The sequence below is a fragment of the Phalaenopsis equestris genome, unplaced genomic scaffold, assembly GCF_001263595.1.
Source record: "Phalaenopsis equestris unplaced genomic scaffold, ASM126359v1 Scaffold000729, whole genome shotgun sequence".
NCBI lineage: Eukaryota > Viridiplantae > Streptophyta > Magnoliopsida > Asparagales > Orchidaceae > Phalaenopsis > Phalaenopsis equestris.
Window position 1 is genome coordinate 419,402 of NW_018165169.1, and position 18,050 is coordinate 437,451.

General features: G+C 35.3%; 1 protein-coding gene across 1 annotated transcript; it reads right to left on the bottom strand.

Annotated features, from left to right (window-relative positions):
* Nucleotides 1–238: 238 nt before the first annotated feature.
* Nucleotides 239–17,113, bottom strand: LOC110030502 (uncharacterized protein At4g15545-like). The gene is made up of 9 exons (XM_020733236.1): nucleotides 16,561–17,113; nucleotides 16,402–16,470; nucleotides 1,599–1,652; nucleotides 1,406–1,466; nucleotides 1,265–1,303; nucleotides 941–1,174; nucleotides 740–782; nucleotides 577–655; nucleotides 239–477 (listed from the first exon to the last, which is right to left on the bottom strand). The coding sequence occupies exons 1-9, from the start codon at nucleotides 17,044–17,046 to the stop codon at nucleotides 373–375; spliced, it is 1,170 nt and encodes a 389-aa protein (XP_020588895.1). The 5' UTR covers nucleotides 17,047–17,113; the 3' UTR covers nucleotides 239–372.
* Between the last annotated feature and the right edge of the window lie 937 nt (nucleotides 17,114–18,050).

An 18,050-nucleotide genomic window follows, 5' to 3' on the forward strand; every position in this document is an offset into this window, starting at 1 on the left:
ACTCGTACGATTAAGAGTTGGCTCAAACTCATACGATTAAGAATTGACTCAGACCCGTCGAATTAAAGTTCAAGCTCGAGAGCAATTAAATAATCCATCAAACTCAAGATGGGCTGACTTGAGCTCAATTCAACTCATCTACACCCCTATCCTTAACAGCCTAGCAATTCACCCAGATAAAAAGCATTTCTGAAACTGACTTCACAATAAACGAACATATTAAGATGCTAGGGCTAAGTGTCCAAGTTTTCTTTTCATCATCTAATTGCCCATACAATCTCCACAGCCAACTTTCATGCAACGTGTCCGAAACATTCCCCACAGTCAAAAAATTTTATGATTAAAATTACAACCTAAGATAAAATAAGAGGGCTATGACACCATGTAAGACGTGTTACGATTGAGCAAACCCTGGAAAAGAAGAAAAAGATCTTTGTTTTCTACTCCAAAAATTTCTTCAGCCTTCTTCGAAGTTTCCTTCAAAAGTTCATCAAATCATTAAGAAATAATGCCAAATCCTTAAGAAAAGAACTAATTAATCAAATAAATGAATGATGCGAAGAGACCGGTACAAACCTCTCGTGATTGTCTCTGGGCATTTAGTTCTTTGATATTGGCTAAAAATGCGGCAAATTGCTCATAGGAGAGACGATTCCTGAAATGTGTGTTCAAAGACAAACCGTAGTCATGGCAGCAACATGCATCTGATACTATTAAATGTACGGAAGCATGTACTCACTTGGCTAGGCGGAAGAACTCCTTGCCATCTACCCGAGTGCGCCCTGAAAATTCACAATTGCATTCATGATTACTCTTTACTCGTTTCAAATAGCAAAATTAAGAATAATGTTAAACATAGCTAATATCAATAAAAATGATAAATATAGTTTGAAATGTATTGAAAATAAATGTTTTTAAAAGCATTGCTGAGATTTAGAACCTGGTAAAGAACGTCCTTTGGGAGGAGAGTTGGCTGCAGATGACTGCATGCTTGATGGGTACCATGGTGACGCTGAAGTGTATACTTGAGCACGTGATTTTGAGGGGGAAGTTGCACCAGATGTCCTTCTCGGCGATGCTCCGGTCGAAAATTGTTTTGGAGAACCAATGGTTGATTGTACCTTCGATGTGCCAGGCGTGATCCTAGGAGTGATATAAGATGAAATGAACTTTCCTGCATTTCGTCCAATTATGATTGTTCTATCAGGTTATGATTCTATCAGGAAATGCATATAAAGCAAGCGCTCGGTCAGATTATCAATACCGTCTGGATTTAGTGTAACGAGGCCAGTAGACGCACCATCTTCAAAGCATAAGCATCCCAAAAGAAGAACGAGATAAATATTATCCAAAACCAATTCAAAAAATCATAAATGTATTTATGTTGCATCAGAGAAGAAAGTACCTTTCAAAATGGCAGTTTTAGTAAGAGACTGATCGCAGGTTCCTATATCCACAGTTTCCGTCTGCAATCAGAACATATAAAAGAAAGGAGAATCGTATCACATTCAATCAAAATCTTTACCTTGCCATATATATATGCAAATGAATACATAATTGCCAAAGATATTAGCAAGTAATCAATTATCGAAACTTACAGAAGAGTAATCATCATTCAGAGACTGGATCAGATGTCTTTTGAATGTCTCCATCTGTGATTAATATGAAAATAGTCAGAAATAGTATCAGGAATAATCAAGGTTTGTAGGGTGAGGGATTTGGGTTTCTAACATAATCAGACAAGCGAGGGGGAAATTAATTAGAGTAAAGCATGGATTTCAAGATGCGATTAGACCAATATATAGTTCAATAGTCAACGTCAATAATCATAAAAAAAGGTGGCATCATTCAACTTATTTTGAGGAAAGCATTATAAGAGTTGGGGATAAAAGGTCACAAACAAGGTTGCATCATTCAACTTGAATAAAAACTCATTAATGCAACTATGGTGTAATCATGTAAAATCAAACACTTGCGGGCTCATAATTGCATCATTTTAACACTATTAGAAGCTTATTAACCTATTACCTTAATGTTTCCTTAGAAAGATCATTTTACTTTTCAATATGATGAAAAAAATCTCAGCACAAATAATTTTATTCAAGAAAATCAGATATGATATCTCAAACAAACCATTTCAATGTTCATATAAGAGTTAAGAAACTTCTGACAAATGAGTCTTTTTTGAAGAATGTATCTAGATAAAATGCTTGCACAAAGTTGATAAGCTGTCAATACTGCAAATATCATGCAGATGCCATCAAGTTCATAACCAGGGTCTTGTGGAAACAATGACATCATAAAACTACCAAAAAAAAATTAGATGTACTCGCAAATTAGTGTGTAAGGAATTAGAAACCTTAGACCTCCACTTCAGAGATCAAAAGAAATACACTCAACCAAATGAAAGTAGTTGGCACTTTAATACAATTGTAGTAGCAAGAGTAACAAAGATATCATGCAATTTCAATAGCAAAGGGAGGAGCTGCGTTGACAAAAACAATATAGTAGTAATGGAAATATTAGGAATAAATACAGTGATGGCTGTTCTAGCGAATAAATTATGTGATGCAGACAATACAAGATTAGAGTTTTCTTATGCAACAAATAAGATACATGATATGTTATCAAGTGAAGGAAAATTGAGGTTTCATCAATCAAAAGTTACAAACTAATACGACAATTTACTTTCTTTAAAAGAAAATTTGCAATTACAAAAATTTAAGACCCAATCGAATGCAATGCTTGTAAATTTTAAAGAATTTGAATAAGAATTTGAAATAAACAAAACCAACAAACAATGTTAATTAATTTAAAAAAAAACAGTTTTGACAATTTTTTTATCAAAATCAAGACCAATAAATAAGCTGACAGCAAAATATGTAAGATGCAATAGGATAATAAATGAATATATATAACAAACCATGAAAAATCAAGCCTCACACCATTATAAGGAAATGACTTGACCAAAAAATAAAGTTCCACAAGTATTGCACTTCAGAAAATAACACATCTAACAAAGCCATAATTCGGGAATTACACAAAAACTTCAACTACTAGATAAGTTCATCACAAAATTAATAAAAATATTTAAGTTCAAAATTAATCTCACCCAATAAAAAATTATTCTTGAGGTAATTTAAAATGTCCAACACAACCAAATCAATCTTACACCCACCACCATAAGAGGAAAGCACAAAAGAAAAACAGCCAATCAATAATCACTCACCCATAGCTTGCCTGCTATATTAACCCACAAGCATAATATAAATCGAAAATGGCTCCTGCAAATCATGCCGCACACTGCAATTGATGACCTCTTTTCTTTTTATAATGAATAATTCCAAATCACAGTTTGATAGCAAATGCAACAACAATCCAATACCGCCCAAACTTATAATACTCCAACAGACACGAAGAAATAATGCAATCTACCATAACCTTCTCAATCTTTTGCAAAAATTAACCTACGCTAAACTAAACTTAAGCAAACGAAATAAACTATCCTAAACCCACAAAATGACATAAAAAATTTACAGGCAAACTCCAAGTAATCATCACTAACATGCCCTCAAAACAGAAATAGCAAATAAATTAAACTGATAAATGAGAATTAAAATTAATTTACACAAATTAGTGCTTAATGTGATGCATCCAATGAAACAGGAAGATTTTCATCTGATCTTCTTGGCTTAGACAAATTCAGCTCCAATGAATTTAACATTTAACGCTCATTAAAAGCATCTGAATATAAATTTAGAGTAATCTACAAATTACCACAATGGAGTTTGTGTCGCAAAGTAAACTCTCTAAAATACACCAAATTAATTGGCAAAATCCCATAGCTAAGATAGTTTTAAATACGAGATCTGGTGTATTTTTTTAGATACTTTGTTATGCTTCTGTTTGAATTCTTTTGTTTCAAATTTCTGAATTTGTCGTTCCTATTTTCAGCGATGTGATTTTGATTATGAACCAATCAAAACCCCTCAGTGTAAATTCCATCAAATCAAATGTTTGATTTGAGTGGGAGCAAGATCAATGAAATAAGGTACAAAGTGAAGAAATTCAATGAATTGAACTTTGTGCTCTAGAGGATGCAAGTTGAGGATTCGCTGTATAAAAAAATTATATTTGCCACTATAAAGATTCACCAATAGGGCTGAATCGATAACTATGGAGAAATGAGAAGTGTTTGATCAAATGACCCTACATTTCATCCATTTGTCATTTTCATCGTCCATTACATTCAATACAATGAATGAGAGAACTACGGTGGATCTCGTGATGGCATTGACAAAAATGTATAAAAAATCTTCTACTTCAAGTAAGATTTTTTCAATGAAGAGTATATTCAATACGAGATGGCGAAAGACAGTCCAAAGGCTAAACACATGAACAATTTCAATACTGTAACTAGCCAGTTGTATTCTATCGAGATCAAATTTGATGACGACGTCAGAACACTGCTAATTCTATATTTATTGTTTGATAACTGAGATGCATTGGTCACGACGGTGAGTAACTCATCTGGGAATATTAAGTTGAATAACGATGGCATTGTACGATTGGTGTGGCAGTGAACGATAAATATTCAAATTAAATGTTGAATGTTAATAACAAGGAAAGAAATCTAGACAGAAATACATGACAGAAATATGAAAGCTCGGTAAAGTCAGACATGTTCCATGTTTGGAAAGAAATTCGATCTCTGTGAGCCAGCTGGCAAAGTCATGGTATGTGTTTAATTTTACAGGTGACTCATGAAAGATGATCAAGGGGCTATGGTGATGGCTCGGGATAACATTGAAGACATTCTTTATCTGATCAATGAAATTATGAATTTTATTGATGTGACTGGAACCAAAATGGATACATGTTTGTGGAATCGCAAGCTTGAACATATGATTGAGAAATAAATGAAGTCTCTACTATCAAAAAAAAAACTTCAAGAATTGAAATCTATAAATTTAATTTTTTGTGAAGAATGTGCATAACAAGTAGAATAAAATTTCTTTCTCCAAAGGTGGGTCAAAGGTGAAGTTAAAGAAACTAAAAGTTAGTGCATACTGATGAATAAGGTTCTACTCCAGTTCAATCTATTGGAGGTTCACAATATCTTGTCATATTTATTGACAATCACACATAAAATGTATGAATTTATTTCTTAAAGTTAAAATCTGACGTATTTGAAGTATTAAGTGGAAGGTGAAAATGAGACAGAATTGAAGCTGAAGTGTCTCGGATCATATGATAGGGGCGAGCATCGTGATCAGAGGTTCAGAAATTCCTATGCTTCAGAGGGGATCGGACATGAGTTCACTGTTCCAAGAGCTCCACAGCAGGATAGAATAGTTAATCGTATGAAGAGAACCATTAAGGAGCATGTCAGAAGCATGAAATTGCATACATATTTGCGAAGATAATTTTGGGCAGAAACAGTGAACGCTACGGTGTATCTAGTCAAATGTGGTTCGTCAGTACTTTTGAAGAAAGACTTACTTGAAAAAGCCTAGAGTCACAAAGATGTAAATCTATACCTCTAAAGATATTTGATTATTCTGCATATGTACATATTGCTGCAGGGAGTAAACTTGACTCGAAATCTATCAAGTACAATTTCATTGGGTATGGCTCAAATGAATTTAAGTAAAAATTATGTGACTATTAAAATCAAAAGTTCATTAAGAGCAAAGATGTTATTTCAATGAAATGAAAATGTACAAAGATAAGATCAGCACTCAGGATTGTCTATCAATTACTTCTGAAGAGGACAAGTATTTTGAGATGGAACATAATGAAACACAAAAAGTTCCTCAGTTACATACTACTAAATTTAAGAGATTCAGCAGAGCTACTCGACCGACGTTGGTATGTTGCTTCTTTGTATTATTAGTCTCTAACAGATAGCGGTGATCCAAAGTAATTAAAAGGTCATTCAAGTTGAAGATTCAAAAGAGTGGGAGTTTGTCATGGATGATTGGATCAGTTCTTAAGGTCAAATCAGACATGAAATTTGATGTTATTATCAGATAACAAAAAAGTACTACACAACAAGTGGATCTACAAGCTGAAAGAAGAATCCGATGATAACAAACACTACAAAGCAAAGCTTGTTGTGAAGGCATTTCAGCAGAAGGAATGAATTGATTATATTGAGATTTTTCCTCCTATGGTGAAGGAAATTGTTAGAGTTATGTTAAGCTTCGTATATGGAGATCTAGAAGAGGAACTATACATGGTCCAACCACAGGGTTACAAGGTTCCAAAGAAAGAAGGTTTGGTATGCAGGTTGAAGAAAATTTTCTTTGGCTTAAAGCAGGTTGCAAGACAGTAATAGAGAAGGTTTGACAAGTTAATGTCAGATAATGGGCACATGAAATGTCAGGCAAACCACTGTCGTTTCATCAATAACTTCAACAATTGTTATACTTTCTTACATGCTAATTGCATGGGCAAATATGAAGAAAATTAGAAACTAAAAGGACAATTATCAAGTGAGATTAAGATGAAAGATTTAAGTCCAACTAGAAGATTCTCGGGATGAGAATCATATATACTAAAGTTGCTTCAGATAGAGTATATTGAGAAAATCCTACATAAATTCAACATTGGTGAGGCGAAACTAGTTTGCATCACCTTAAGTAGTCATTTCAATCCAACTAAGAAATTATCACTTAAGTTTGAAGTAAAGCAACCAACTAAGAAATTATCACTTAAGTTTGAAGTAAAGCAAGTATGGATGGGGAGAACTCTATATGATTCAATAGTTAGAAGTTTGGTGTACACAATAATTTGTATCAGACCAAATATTACATATAAAGTGGGAGCGGTCAGCAAATACATGAACAATGCAGAAATATAATTTTGGGAGGCGGTGAATAGATTCTTAGGTATTTGAGGGAAACCATCAACAAGGCACTTTGCTATGAAAGTGTGTGGATCAGTCTACAGGAATTTATAGATTCAGATTTTACAAGAGATTTGGATGGTAGAAGTACAACAGAGTATATTTTCACTTTATGGAATATAACGATGAGTTGTGTTTCCAGGCTGCGGAAGATTATTACACTTACAACTACAGAGGCAAAAATATATTGTTATCATTGAAACTAACAAGGAGATTTGGCTATAGAGCTTTATTGCATAACTGGGCAAGGAGTATGAGATTGGAAAGCTTCATAGTGATAGTATGAATGTTATTGATCTTGCTAAGAGTGTTATTTTTCATGCAAGAAAAAGCATATCCAACTAAGTATCACTTTATTCGCTATTAGAAGATGGGCAGTTACTTTTAAAGAAGATACATACAACTCAGAATCTTACAGACAAGTTCATCAAGGTGGTGACTATTGTAAAATTAGAGCTATGATTGGCTTTAGTTGAAATCCAGGAAGTTTAAGACCAGGGGTGAAGCACACTATAGTGTAAGACTATGAAGATGATATAAATCAAGTAGATCAGGCGGACATGCATCACGTGCTATCAGTCTTCAAGTGAGATTGTAGGATTGTGGAGCCTGCAACACCAAGAAGCAAAATTCCAACATCTCCAAAGAGGCGCTCCTATGCATGAGCATGTCTACGGGTGTAGCTACGCCATGCGGCGTAACTACACAACCAAGCATAACTACAATGGGCATTCACTTGATACAAGTTTTTCAAAACTATGAGGGTCTATTAATTACAATGACTATAGGTGTGATGATGTAGCGTGGTTTGCAAAACCGAGCATCCAGAATAATTACACCGGCCTTGATGTGGTTATGCCAAAACGGTTTGTTCTCTTCTTTTGATTTTTAAGTCTTCGATTCGAGCGACGAATGTATCCCTTGAGCTTGTGGTGTTTCTCAATAAGGTTTCTTCGTGAAGGTCAATTTTCAAGAGAGTAATTTCACTGGAGGATTTTTTCTTATGAAATTGAGAGAAAGATTTGGAGCGAAGTTCTATAAGTTCATGTGTTTGTCGAGAGTTGATCTGAGTGTATCTCTATATAATTTTGATCCATTATAGTAAAATTTTAATGTCGTGTGGCTCCATGGCTTTTTTTCGTTCTCGGGTTTTTTCACATAACTCTTGGAGTGCTTTTCTTAGATTACTTTGTTGTGCTTCTGTTCAATTTCTTTTGTTTTGATATTCTTGAATCGGTGTTCTTATTTTCCGTGGTGTGATTTTGATTTTAATCCAATCAAAGTCTTCAGTGCATATTCCATCCCAACACAAATAAATTGCTAATAGCCTCATGAAGATCAAATCAAATACATTGAAATTTGAACTAAACAAGAATATTTTAGAATTTTAATTTTTTAGACATTAATTTCAATTTGTTGGACTATTTTAAAAGGCCATGCCATCATTGCATTTAATTTTTTAAAGATTCCAAGAGGAAGTTGGCGCGAGAGCGTAATAATGACCCAAGCAAAAGGATTCGTGGGACAAGGGCACAATTCCCGCCTACAAACCATCCCATTTGGAGATTTTTTTTAATGCCTACAAGGGCAAGCTTGTCCGTGAGGCCCCTATTTTACATTATTTGAAATATAATTAGGTTTCTTTTTTGCATTAGTACAACTATGTCGTCTAAAATCTATCATAGGATTTTGGTTTGGATTTGATACTATTTTGAGAAATTTTGAACTTGATGTGACCTATCCTTCTATAATAACTCATGTTGGAAGCTTGATTGAAAGTAGGTGGTGGATTCTCCTTGATGTTGTTTCCCGCTAATATTATCCCTAAAGACCCTTGTCAAACATTCTACACCAATAAGGAGCACTAAATGAATGTCATTTGATATCAGAGCTAAATTTTAATCAAAATTCCTAAGCTTAATCAAAATTTTATACCTGCCACACCTTTACAAAATCAAAACCTAACCAAACAGCAGAGCACACCACAAACTTTCCCACTTCCAACAAATACAAAATCCACCCTTATATTGGCCAAAACCTTAAGGGTCTGTCTGGTAATGATTTAGAGCAGGAATTAAGCTTACATTTACCCTAAATTTTGTCAGACGGTCATTTTAGACAAAATATAACCTCATATTTGATAAATCTGGATTTCAAAAATTTCGGTCTAAAATCCTTAATTTACTAAATCCTGTGGATCGGTGGATATAGTAAGTTTGGGAAAAACGCTCCACTTGAAAAAGAAGACGTGAAGTCACCTCACTGAATGGTTTCGGGAAGGATAAGAGCCAAATGAGGAGAAAGAATGGGAGTTTTGGGCCACTGTAAGCCGTGATCCCGTCATTGCATTCCCAGCTAGCTCCAATTGCGGTTGTATTGTAAGGGTGTAGTCACAAAGTGATGGTTTTAAACGAAACAGGGAGAGGGGAAGGGAAATGTGAGGGTTTTAAGGAGAGGGGATTAATGCAAGCGAGGATTTTATTTGTTTAATTTTATTTAAGTGAATTTCGTAACTTAATTGCTTAATAATTAAAAACTAATTAAAATATTATCAGATTAATCATAAATAAAAAAATTATATTTATCATTCAAGAGTGATTAATAAAAAATAAATATTAGCTCTTAGAGTGATGTATCATTATTCTCCCTCAAATTGTGTGTTATAACTTCATTGATAGCACGTATCGTTCCTCAGCAATATAGTCATAGAAGGCAATTTCTCTTTATTTTTTCTCAACAGTAGCAGTCGTACCCTTTAAGTTTTTGTCTTCTCATCACTCAACCTTCCAAATTCTCTTATTGATCATTCTACACCATCTAGAAACCCTATCTTAGTGTTAAAAGACTTATCAGATTTACATGCATTATTATCTTATCACCAAGTCAAAATTCCACATCTCTTGTTAACACCAGCAAAAAACTTGTATTATCACAATTAAAAGCCAACTTTTTATAAATATCTTCAGCTAAAATCAAGCACATTTTCTTCAAAAAATTGTGCAAATCCAATATGTCTAGATTTTATGGGAAGGTCAACAAAGAGCTATTGGCTTTCTAGGTTAATATCATGTAACAATCTCAAATGGATAGATGCATAGACATAACGAGAATGAGTTATACACAAACTAACATGTAGATAATATTGAAGCCCACCCAAATATATGAATCTCCCCAAGCGTACATTAACTACTTCAATTGGACAATCAACTTGTGGCGATAAGCAATTAAACATTTATGCTATGTTCTCATTTTCTTTTAACAACACGATTGGAAATATTTATTTCAGGTAACCAAGTAATTTAGCTACATTAAAATAAAGGTAAAAGTTAATTATAATGGGACAATAGTCTTATGACATAATATATAATGCATTATTTTTTAAAATTGATTTACCAATATCAAATTATATTCATGTTACTGCAATCTTGACCTTTGATTCAGCATTTACCACCCTCGTTGTTTTCAACTGAGCCCATCTTAGTCCATCTTGACCTCTGCATTTATTGTTTCCTCTCTTGTTGATCACCCCATCACTATCGTTGTCATATTTTAAGTTCAACTAGCCCGTTTCCTCCCTCACCCACACCACCTCCCTCCATTTCAGCCACACCATAGTTCTTCTCAAACACTTCAGATGAGAAAGTGGGAGAGAACAACTAAAATTTGAAGTACCTCGCATTATTTTTTTCTGTTGCTATCTACAACATCCAACCCCTAGAAGAATCCCATTCAAATACTCCATGCACATCCTCATGATGATTCCTGGTTTGAGAGTTCATGCTCAAAGAATGATTGTTCATATAGTGTTATCCCCTTATTTTGTTAGCATTGAATTCATGTAAGGTTTACTAATGACTACTCTTAGTCAAAACTTTTTAGTGATAATCGACAAGTTTCTAATATTACATTTTTATTCGCTATTCTAGCACTAATGTTGCCTCACACAAGGTGTAGATGTTCTTCAAAGAGATTGCTTGCCTACATGATTTTCCCGCTTCCATTGTGTCTCATAAGGATAAAAAGTTTGTTAGTTATTTCCAGAAAAAAAAACTATTTAAACTATTTGAGACCCAGTTGAAAATTTTACCATCCCCACAATCCCAAAAAAATTGATGTACTTGAGATAAATGTTTCACTTCAAGAGGGCTAAGGTAGGCCCTCCCATGGTAAATAATCATAGAAGGTACTCTGAGCAGTTTTCAAAAACATTTTTTAATGTAAAAAGTACATATCATGAACTAGGTATCCATGCATGATTCACCCTCTCTGTATGTTGGGAACCTAAGCTCAAGCTTGAACTACCATTTGTGGCTTCAGAATCAGAATCAGACCCAAGTATATAAACTGAAATTGAAAAGGTAAATGTGATTCTTAAGTAAAAGAAAACAAGATATTATGGATAAGTTTTAAGTCTCCGACTTGTGCAGGAGAGTCAAAATTACATGCATGAAAGACAATTCTAGACTACAAAACAACCAAGTATTTATCAACTTTGTTGAAAATGAGCCAATATCAACATGAAAATATCATTTCCTCATTAGGGCCATACTAATTATGTCAAGCCCAAAAGTAGCTGCCAATGAACTGCGAGTTCGGTAAGCAACTCGATATGTTATCAACAAATTTTATCATTTCGCAAGAATTTTGAGACAATTAACTGGACTTCCAAAACAACACTTGACAAATTTTTGAGCTAGTTATAATTCTGGAGGAAATGATTATTATTTCATCAATTTATCAACAATTTATCTGGAATAGCATTTGATTGGATTGTTGAAATTTCCAACAACTTAGTTAAGGTGTTTGATGAAATAGAAGAGCTCTTCATAAAAAGGTTTGATATAGCTCAACACCATATCACTGTCGGGGACATGATTATTGAGAAAGAAAAATCTAATGGTAGACTATATCCTGAGATGGAGAAACTTAAGTTGAAGTCTGAACATTACTTACAAGAGCAACATAGTATTGAGATTCTACTCAAAAATATTCACAGACCAGTTGTCCTCCCATTGAAAGGATTCACCATCAAGAATTTTGAAAAATTGTTGACTAAGACAATCAATTGACAAGAGAAAGCTAAGCAGTTACTGTTTCTAAGTCGGGAAGCTCAGCAAAAATCTTATAAAACTTTTGAAAAGAGAACTATGAATGAGTCTACTATTGATTAAGGGAAACAAGCAATGAAAATATAGCTTAAAAATTCTAGGCAACAACCGTAGCAATCACCACAACAACAATACCAACTACAAATATAGTATCAGCCACAACAATATCCACAACGGCAGCAGTGGCAACAACCACAATAGCAATCCCAACTATAGATTACGAACAACATCAACCACCATCGCAACCCTATAGGTCCGATGGGAGAAGAATGTCTAGACAAGCATTCAAAGAATTTAAAAATCAGGTATATTCTTTCAAGAATAAAGCTATCAATAATATATTCAAGTATCTATCCATGAATCCAAATTTAAAAATTCATGAGCCCGTTAAACCTGAAGAAGTGTGAAGAGACAAGGATCCCAACTATTGCCCGTGCCGTAGGATGTTGGGTCATACTATAAAAGAATATTTCACCTTTAAATGTTGGTTGGAAAGGAATTATAAGGATGGGACTAAAGTTGACCCTAAGGAATATTTGAAGAAACTAAAACAAGGGACCATCAGTGTTGTCTTTTGTGAAGACATGAAACTGCTTAACCCCTATGCAGAAGAAGATGGTTGGAGCACTATCCTGGCCAAGAACTCCCGGAAGATCATCAACCAACTCCAAAAACTTTCCACATTGACTCCTGAAGAAACTCAAGACCTGCCAATCAAGATGCATTCGTAGTTCCCAGAGAGAAGAAAGAAGTTAAACCAGTAGTCAAGCCAGTAGAACCTGAAACAAAGACCAAAGAATAAATAGTAAGGGAACAATTACGATTGTGAAGAGAAATCCTGTTAGATTGGTTATTTTAGGCGAAGGTCCTAGGACTCTTACACCACTCTGTCTGTACGACTTTTTGTTCCTTGTGGAACTATCAAAGAAATGAGTTCGTCTCTTTCTGACAATTTTTAGTCGATTGACTCAAGTAATAACTTAAATAACAGCATAAATCCTAACAATCGCAGTGAAAATGATTCTCAAGTTATAAGTAAACTCAATGAAGATGCTTAAACTCAATGAAGATGCTTACCCAAGTGGTGATTTCTTTTTGATAGTGATGCTTATATTTTTAATTTTCGAGGCATGCCTATCAAGATTAGGATAGAATCTTCCGACTCCAAAAGATCTCAAAAAGAAGATTTGAAAGTCATGGATCAATCGATAGGAGCCACGACAATTCCTATAAAAGACATTTTTGAAAATCAACCTTCAAAGTGGCGAGATACTTCCACCTCGCAAACCACCTCCAAAGAAAACTACACAAATCATTAGTCTTAATCAACCAACAGCACCCCCATAGGGAGACACACCTAAATTTAATTATGTGTTATTCCGTTTAAGAAGGTTGCCAGCTAAACTCAGTATTTGAGACGCTTTAGTATTCTCCAAAAAGATGAGGCAGTCACTAGTTAAAGTTTTACTAGATTTCTGAATCTGAATGGCCCAACTAGCACCTATTATATTAAATGGATAAATAAATTACTTCAATGAAGTTTCCAAATTAACTTTTGTTGATGATGACCCCCTGTTAGGGACAACCGATCATAATCGACCACTTTATACATCTTTAAATGTAGGATGGTTGTGATTGTCCAAAGTTCTTGTTGATCTAGGTGCATCGGTCAACATAATGAATTTTAGAACACTTGCTTACCTCGGCATTGATACATGCAACCCCTTATCTGATAAGATGTTATTACATAGATTCAATGAAAAAGATGAGAGAACTAGGCTTCATAATCCTCTTACTCAAAATTAGGGATTTCCAAACCGAAGCGAAGTTTCATTACATTGATTCAAAGACCTCCTTCAATGCACTTCTGGGGAGATCCGGACTTCATGAACACCGAATGGTGCCTTCTTCCCTCCAATGTATCAAGTACTATAGAGACGACATAGAATAATACATTAAGAGCGACCTACAACCATTCTCAGTCAATGAAGTTGCAATTTATGAAAACACGATGTACTACATATCAAAGCAAGCACTCTTATCTAGAGAGATACCCGCAACTAAAAACTTAGAAAATAAAAGAAAAGAAAAATGTCACAAAATAAAAGATTGAGAAAGAAATGATAACAAAAGAGAAAAAAAAGAAAAATGCCACAAGAAAATTATGAAAAAGAATTAGCAACAGAAGGAAAAGATGAAAAAGAAAAAAAAACAAGAAACGCCATCGGAAGATGAGAATGAATATCAAGTAGCTTTTCAGCAGTCCTATACCTCTCCAAATTTATGAAGATGTGATAGAGCCATAAAAAGTTGCGGAGAAATCTACGATAAGAACCAAATTGACATTACAAGAGCTCTACTGCCAAACTTGAAGGATAGAATGCTCATAGTGCATATTGGCTTGGAGTCCAGCTTAGAAGATGAGTCATGCACTATAGGCTTGTATGTCACCCAGATGAAAGTAGAAGTACCGTGGAAGATTTCCATATATGATCATGCAGAAGAATGAACAGCTACTCCAAGCCACCACAAATTTGAGTCATCCATGTACGAGAAAATTAACTAGTATGTTCACACTTTAGTTCTAATCCCACTATCCTCAAATATTGTGGCTAAATTGAAATTTCAAATTTGCACCCCAATTGAGCATTATCAGGGTCAAAAGTTTTATAAATGGTTCTTATTTTCAGACCTTGAAAAAAATGTAGAACTTGATAATAAAATCTCAAATGAATTAATAAAACTTCTTTTAATTGGAGCTTGCCTTGTGTTACAAATTTAGCAAAGCAAGGTCCAATACTACACATATGGCCCAAATAAGAATATTATTAATTCAAAAATCTTTTAGATACTAAACACAAAGGAATCAAGTTAAGAGCCGGTGTAGGATTCACCACTATAGAACCAATAGACAATAAAGAATATTGCATGATCATCTTGACTACCATGAACTTGATAAAATCTTTTTAGAATCTAATCATTTTTATGACGATGTTTGTTCGAATGATCTCCCCAACGCCTCAATTTGGGAATGCACCTCCCGAACTAGAAGAATAAATTAAGTCGACTATTGAAAAATTAAAAGAAATAAATTTGAGAATTCATGACAACCCTGAGCCAACTTTTAAAATTCTCTTTTAAACGAATAAGAGATTAATGACCTTGTGAAGTTATTCATAGAATTTAAAGATTGTTTTGTTTGCTATGAAGATATGCTAGAAATATATCTCGAGGCGACGATTCATAAATTGAAAATACAACCTGATGTCATACCAGTTAATCAAGCCCCTCAACAGATGAGAGTGGATATCAAACTAACAAGTAATCGTGGAAGTGAAGAAATTGATTGATGTTGGCTTTATCCGAGAAGCAAAGTATCCACTTAGTTGGTCAGTGTTGTACTAATTAAGAAAAAGAATGAACAAATTTGAGTGTGTATAGACTTTCAAGATCTCAACAAGCAAATTGATAAACGACCACCACTCGCCGACTATTAACGACCACCACCGACCGCCTCTTGTTTGCTGACGTCGATAAATACCACGATATAATGACGCACCCTGAAGATGGTGTAACAATGCACCCCAAATACAGTATAACAACGCACCCTAATACAGTGTGACGACATACCCAGAAAATGGTGTAGCGATGCACCCCAAATATGATGTAGCGATGCACCCCAAAATGGTGTAACGTCACACCCCACATATGGTGTTGTGACACACTTCGAAGACGGTATAACGATGCACTCCGAAAATCATTTAATGACACAACTCGAAGACGATGCAATGACACACTCTAAATATGGTGTAAAAAAACACCACAAAGACGGTGTAACGATACACAATGAAGACAGTGTGATGAACACTGAAGATAGTGTAACAACGCACCATGAGTATAGTGTAACTCTCCGCAACCGACCTAATAAAAATATGATAACCTTCTACAAAATTCTGAAGTTCTCTCCTCATAGCTCCCCACTATGACCTACGGTCTATATGGTTCATTGCAACTATGACATTGGTGGCCAACTAACATTGCTATAGCTCCCAACTCATTTTTAAATTGAAGTCATTGTCTCTCAATTTGTTTAACAAGCTTTGGCCGCGAATGAGCCAAGATAGAATATCATATTTATAAAGGAGCTCAAGCTCGTACATAGTCTTAAAAGCTTGAATCAAGTTCGAGTCAAGCTTGAAAAAGCTATTAATAAACGAGCTCGAGCATGAATAGGCATCTGCTCAGCTTGCTCAGCTTGGCACATTTCAATTCCAGTCCTACCCACAAGATAAGGCCCACATGCACTTTCATGCAATATAACTATCAATAATAAACACCTGGAGCTTAAAACAACGGAAAAAAAATGCGGAACCATACACATACCTTCGCCAAATCCCTACTCATCTTCTTCGAAGCCGCTAGCAAAGAATCCCGCTCCTTCAACAACTTAATCTTCACGAAAAAATAAAAACTAATGAACAGATAGAAAATGGTTCGAAATGTGAAGGAAATCAGTCCAAGTTCCAGAGAGAGAGAGCTTACATTCTCCTCGAGGGCCGTCCTGAGGCGCGCATCCGTCTCCCGGAACATAATCTCTAGCTCAGAGATACGACTCTGGAGCTCGGAGATGGCCCGGTCCTTGTCGACAATCTTCTGGCGCATCCGGCCGGCCTCGGACTCGAGCTTAGAAACGCGGGACGCTATGGCGAGTGAGGTTATCTTTCTAGCTAAGTTTAGCTGTTCGTAAGGATCCGTGGGGATCACGGTGAGGATCTCCTCTGGGATTTGGAAGTCCGAAGAAGCACCACTCTCGGCCATTCTCCGCCACCGACTGCCGGTTGCCCTAACCCTACACTTTAAAAATCGACAAGGAAATGGAAAGGTGAGAGTGGCTGAGAGAACTAAGGAAGAGAAAGACTGGTAGAGATCGAGGTTGGATTTAAAAGAGGGAAGTAAGTTTTTGAATCGGTGTTTTGGAGGTTTTTGTTTCACCCACTCACGTTTTCCCTCAACTCTAATTTTTCCCATTTTACCTTTATTTCATAGCGCCAGAGCCAGTAAATTTACTAGTCGGAACTCTGGGATATATGAAACGGGGACGGCCCCTTTCCGCGTTTTATAGGATGGGTAGAAAGCGGATTGGTGTTCAAATATATAGATTTCAAAATATATGAATAGCTAAATTTATTCATTTAGTTAAAAGTAATTAAATTTCTATTATTTTTTTATGAATGCTGAATCATAATTTGTCCACCAATCATGCCGAAAAAATGGAGCGTAAGGAATTAAAGACAGAGACAGAGAGAAATACATAGTCATGAACATTAATCTGATTTGTTGAATAGTCATTTCTCATCAAATGACTCATATATTTATAGAAGTGGTGATAAAATATATAAAATTACTTGTTCGCCCATGTTTTAATAGAAGCATTAAAGGATATTTCAGGTATTTTATGAGTAAGAGCCTACGACCCTCTGATTAGGTCAACTGAAGTCAGTATGTCTTAGTTCGGCAAGACCTGCTCGCTTAGTTGTGGCGAATCAAGGTTCTTGGTTGGCAATTGATGGTTTTCAGGTTGGTAAAACTCATCTCAATAGGCTTGTTTTGTCGGTCTGCTATTCTAGTCTGGATGTCGGCTATTGATCCCTGGATGAGTCATTTTTATCGACCAAATGAGACCAGGCTATCGAGCAATGGGTGAATCCCAGTAATCCGATAGATATCTCATTCCTTGATGAGGAGGTTCCTATGGGATGATTGTTGATTATGTCAATACAAATTCTTGACTCCCAATGAGAAATCTCATGGATATCCTTGAGACTGTTGGTGATAGTGAATTCTTTCCCTTGAGTCGGATTGAGGTGATAGGCAGATCATTGCCTCGAATTGAGTTACGGGGATAGGCAGATCAAGGCCTTTGCTTGGCTCAATTGGTTTTAGTCCTTGGTTTGGGTTTTCTATATCTGCTCAGCCTGTAGCTCCAGTTTAATGGGTTGCATCTGGTCAAGTGGACCCTTTGGTCTTCTGTA

Coding starts and splice junctions, on each gene's coding strand:
- LOC110030502 (XM_020733236.1), bottom strand. CDS start 17,046: ATGGGAAAAATTAGAGTTGAGGGAAAACGTGAGTGGGTGAAACAAAAA. Junction 1,304..1,405: donor TAAAACTGCCATTTTGAAAG/GTACTTTCTTCT, acceptor TATGCTTTGAAG/ATGGTGCGTCTACTGGCCTC. Junction 783..940: donor CAAAGGACGTTCTTTACCAG/GTTCTAAATCTC, acceptor GTGAATTTTCAG/GGCGCACTCGGGTAGATGGC.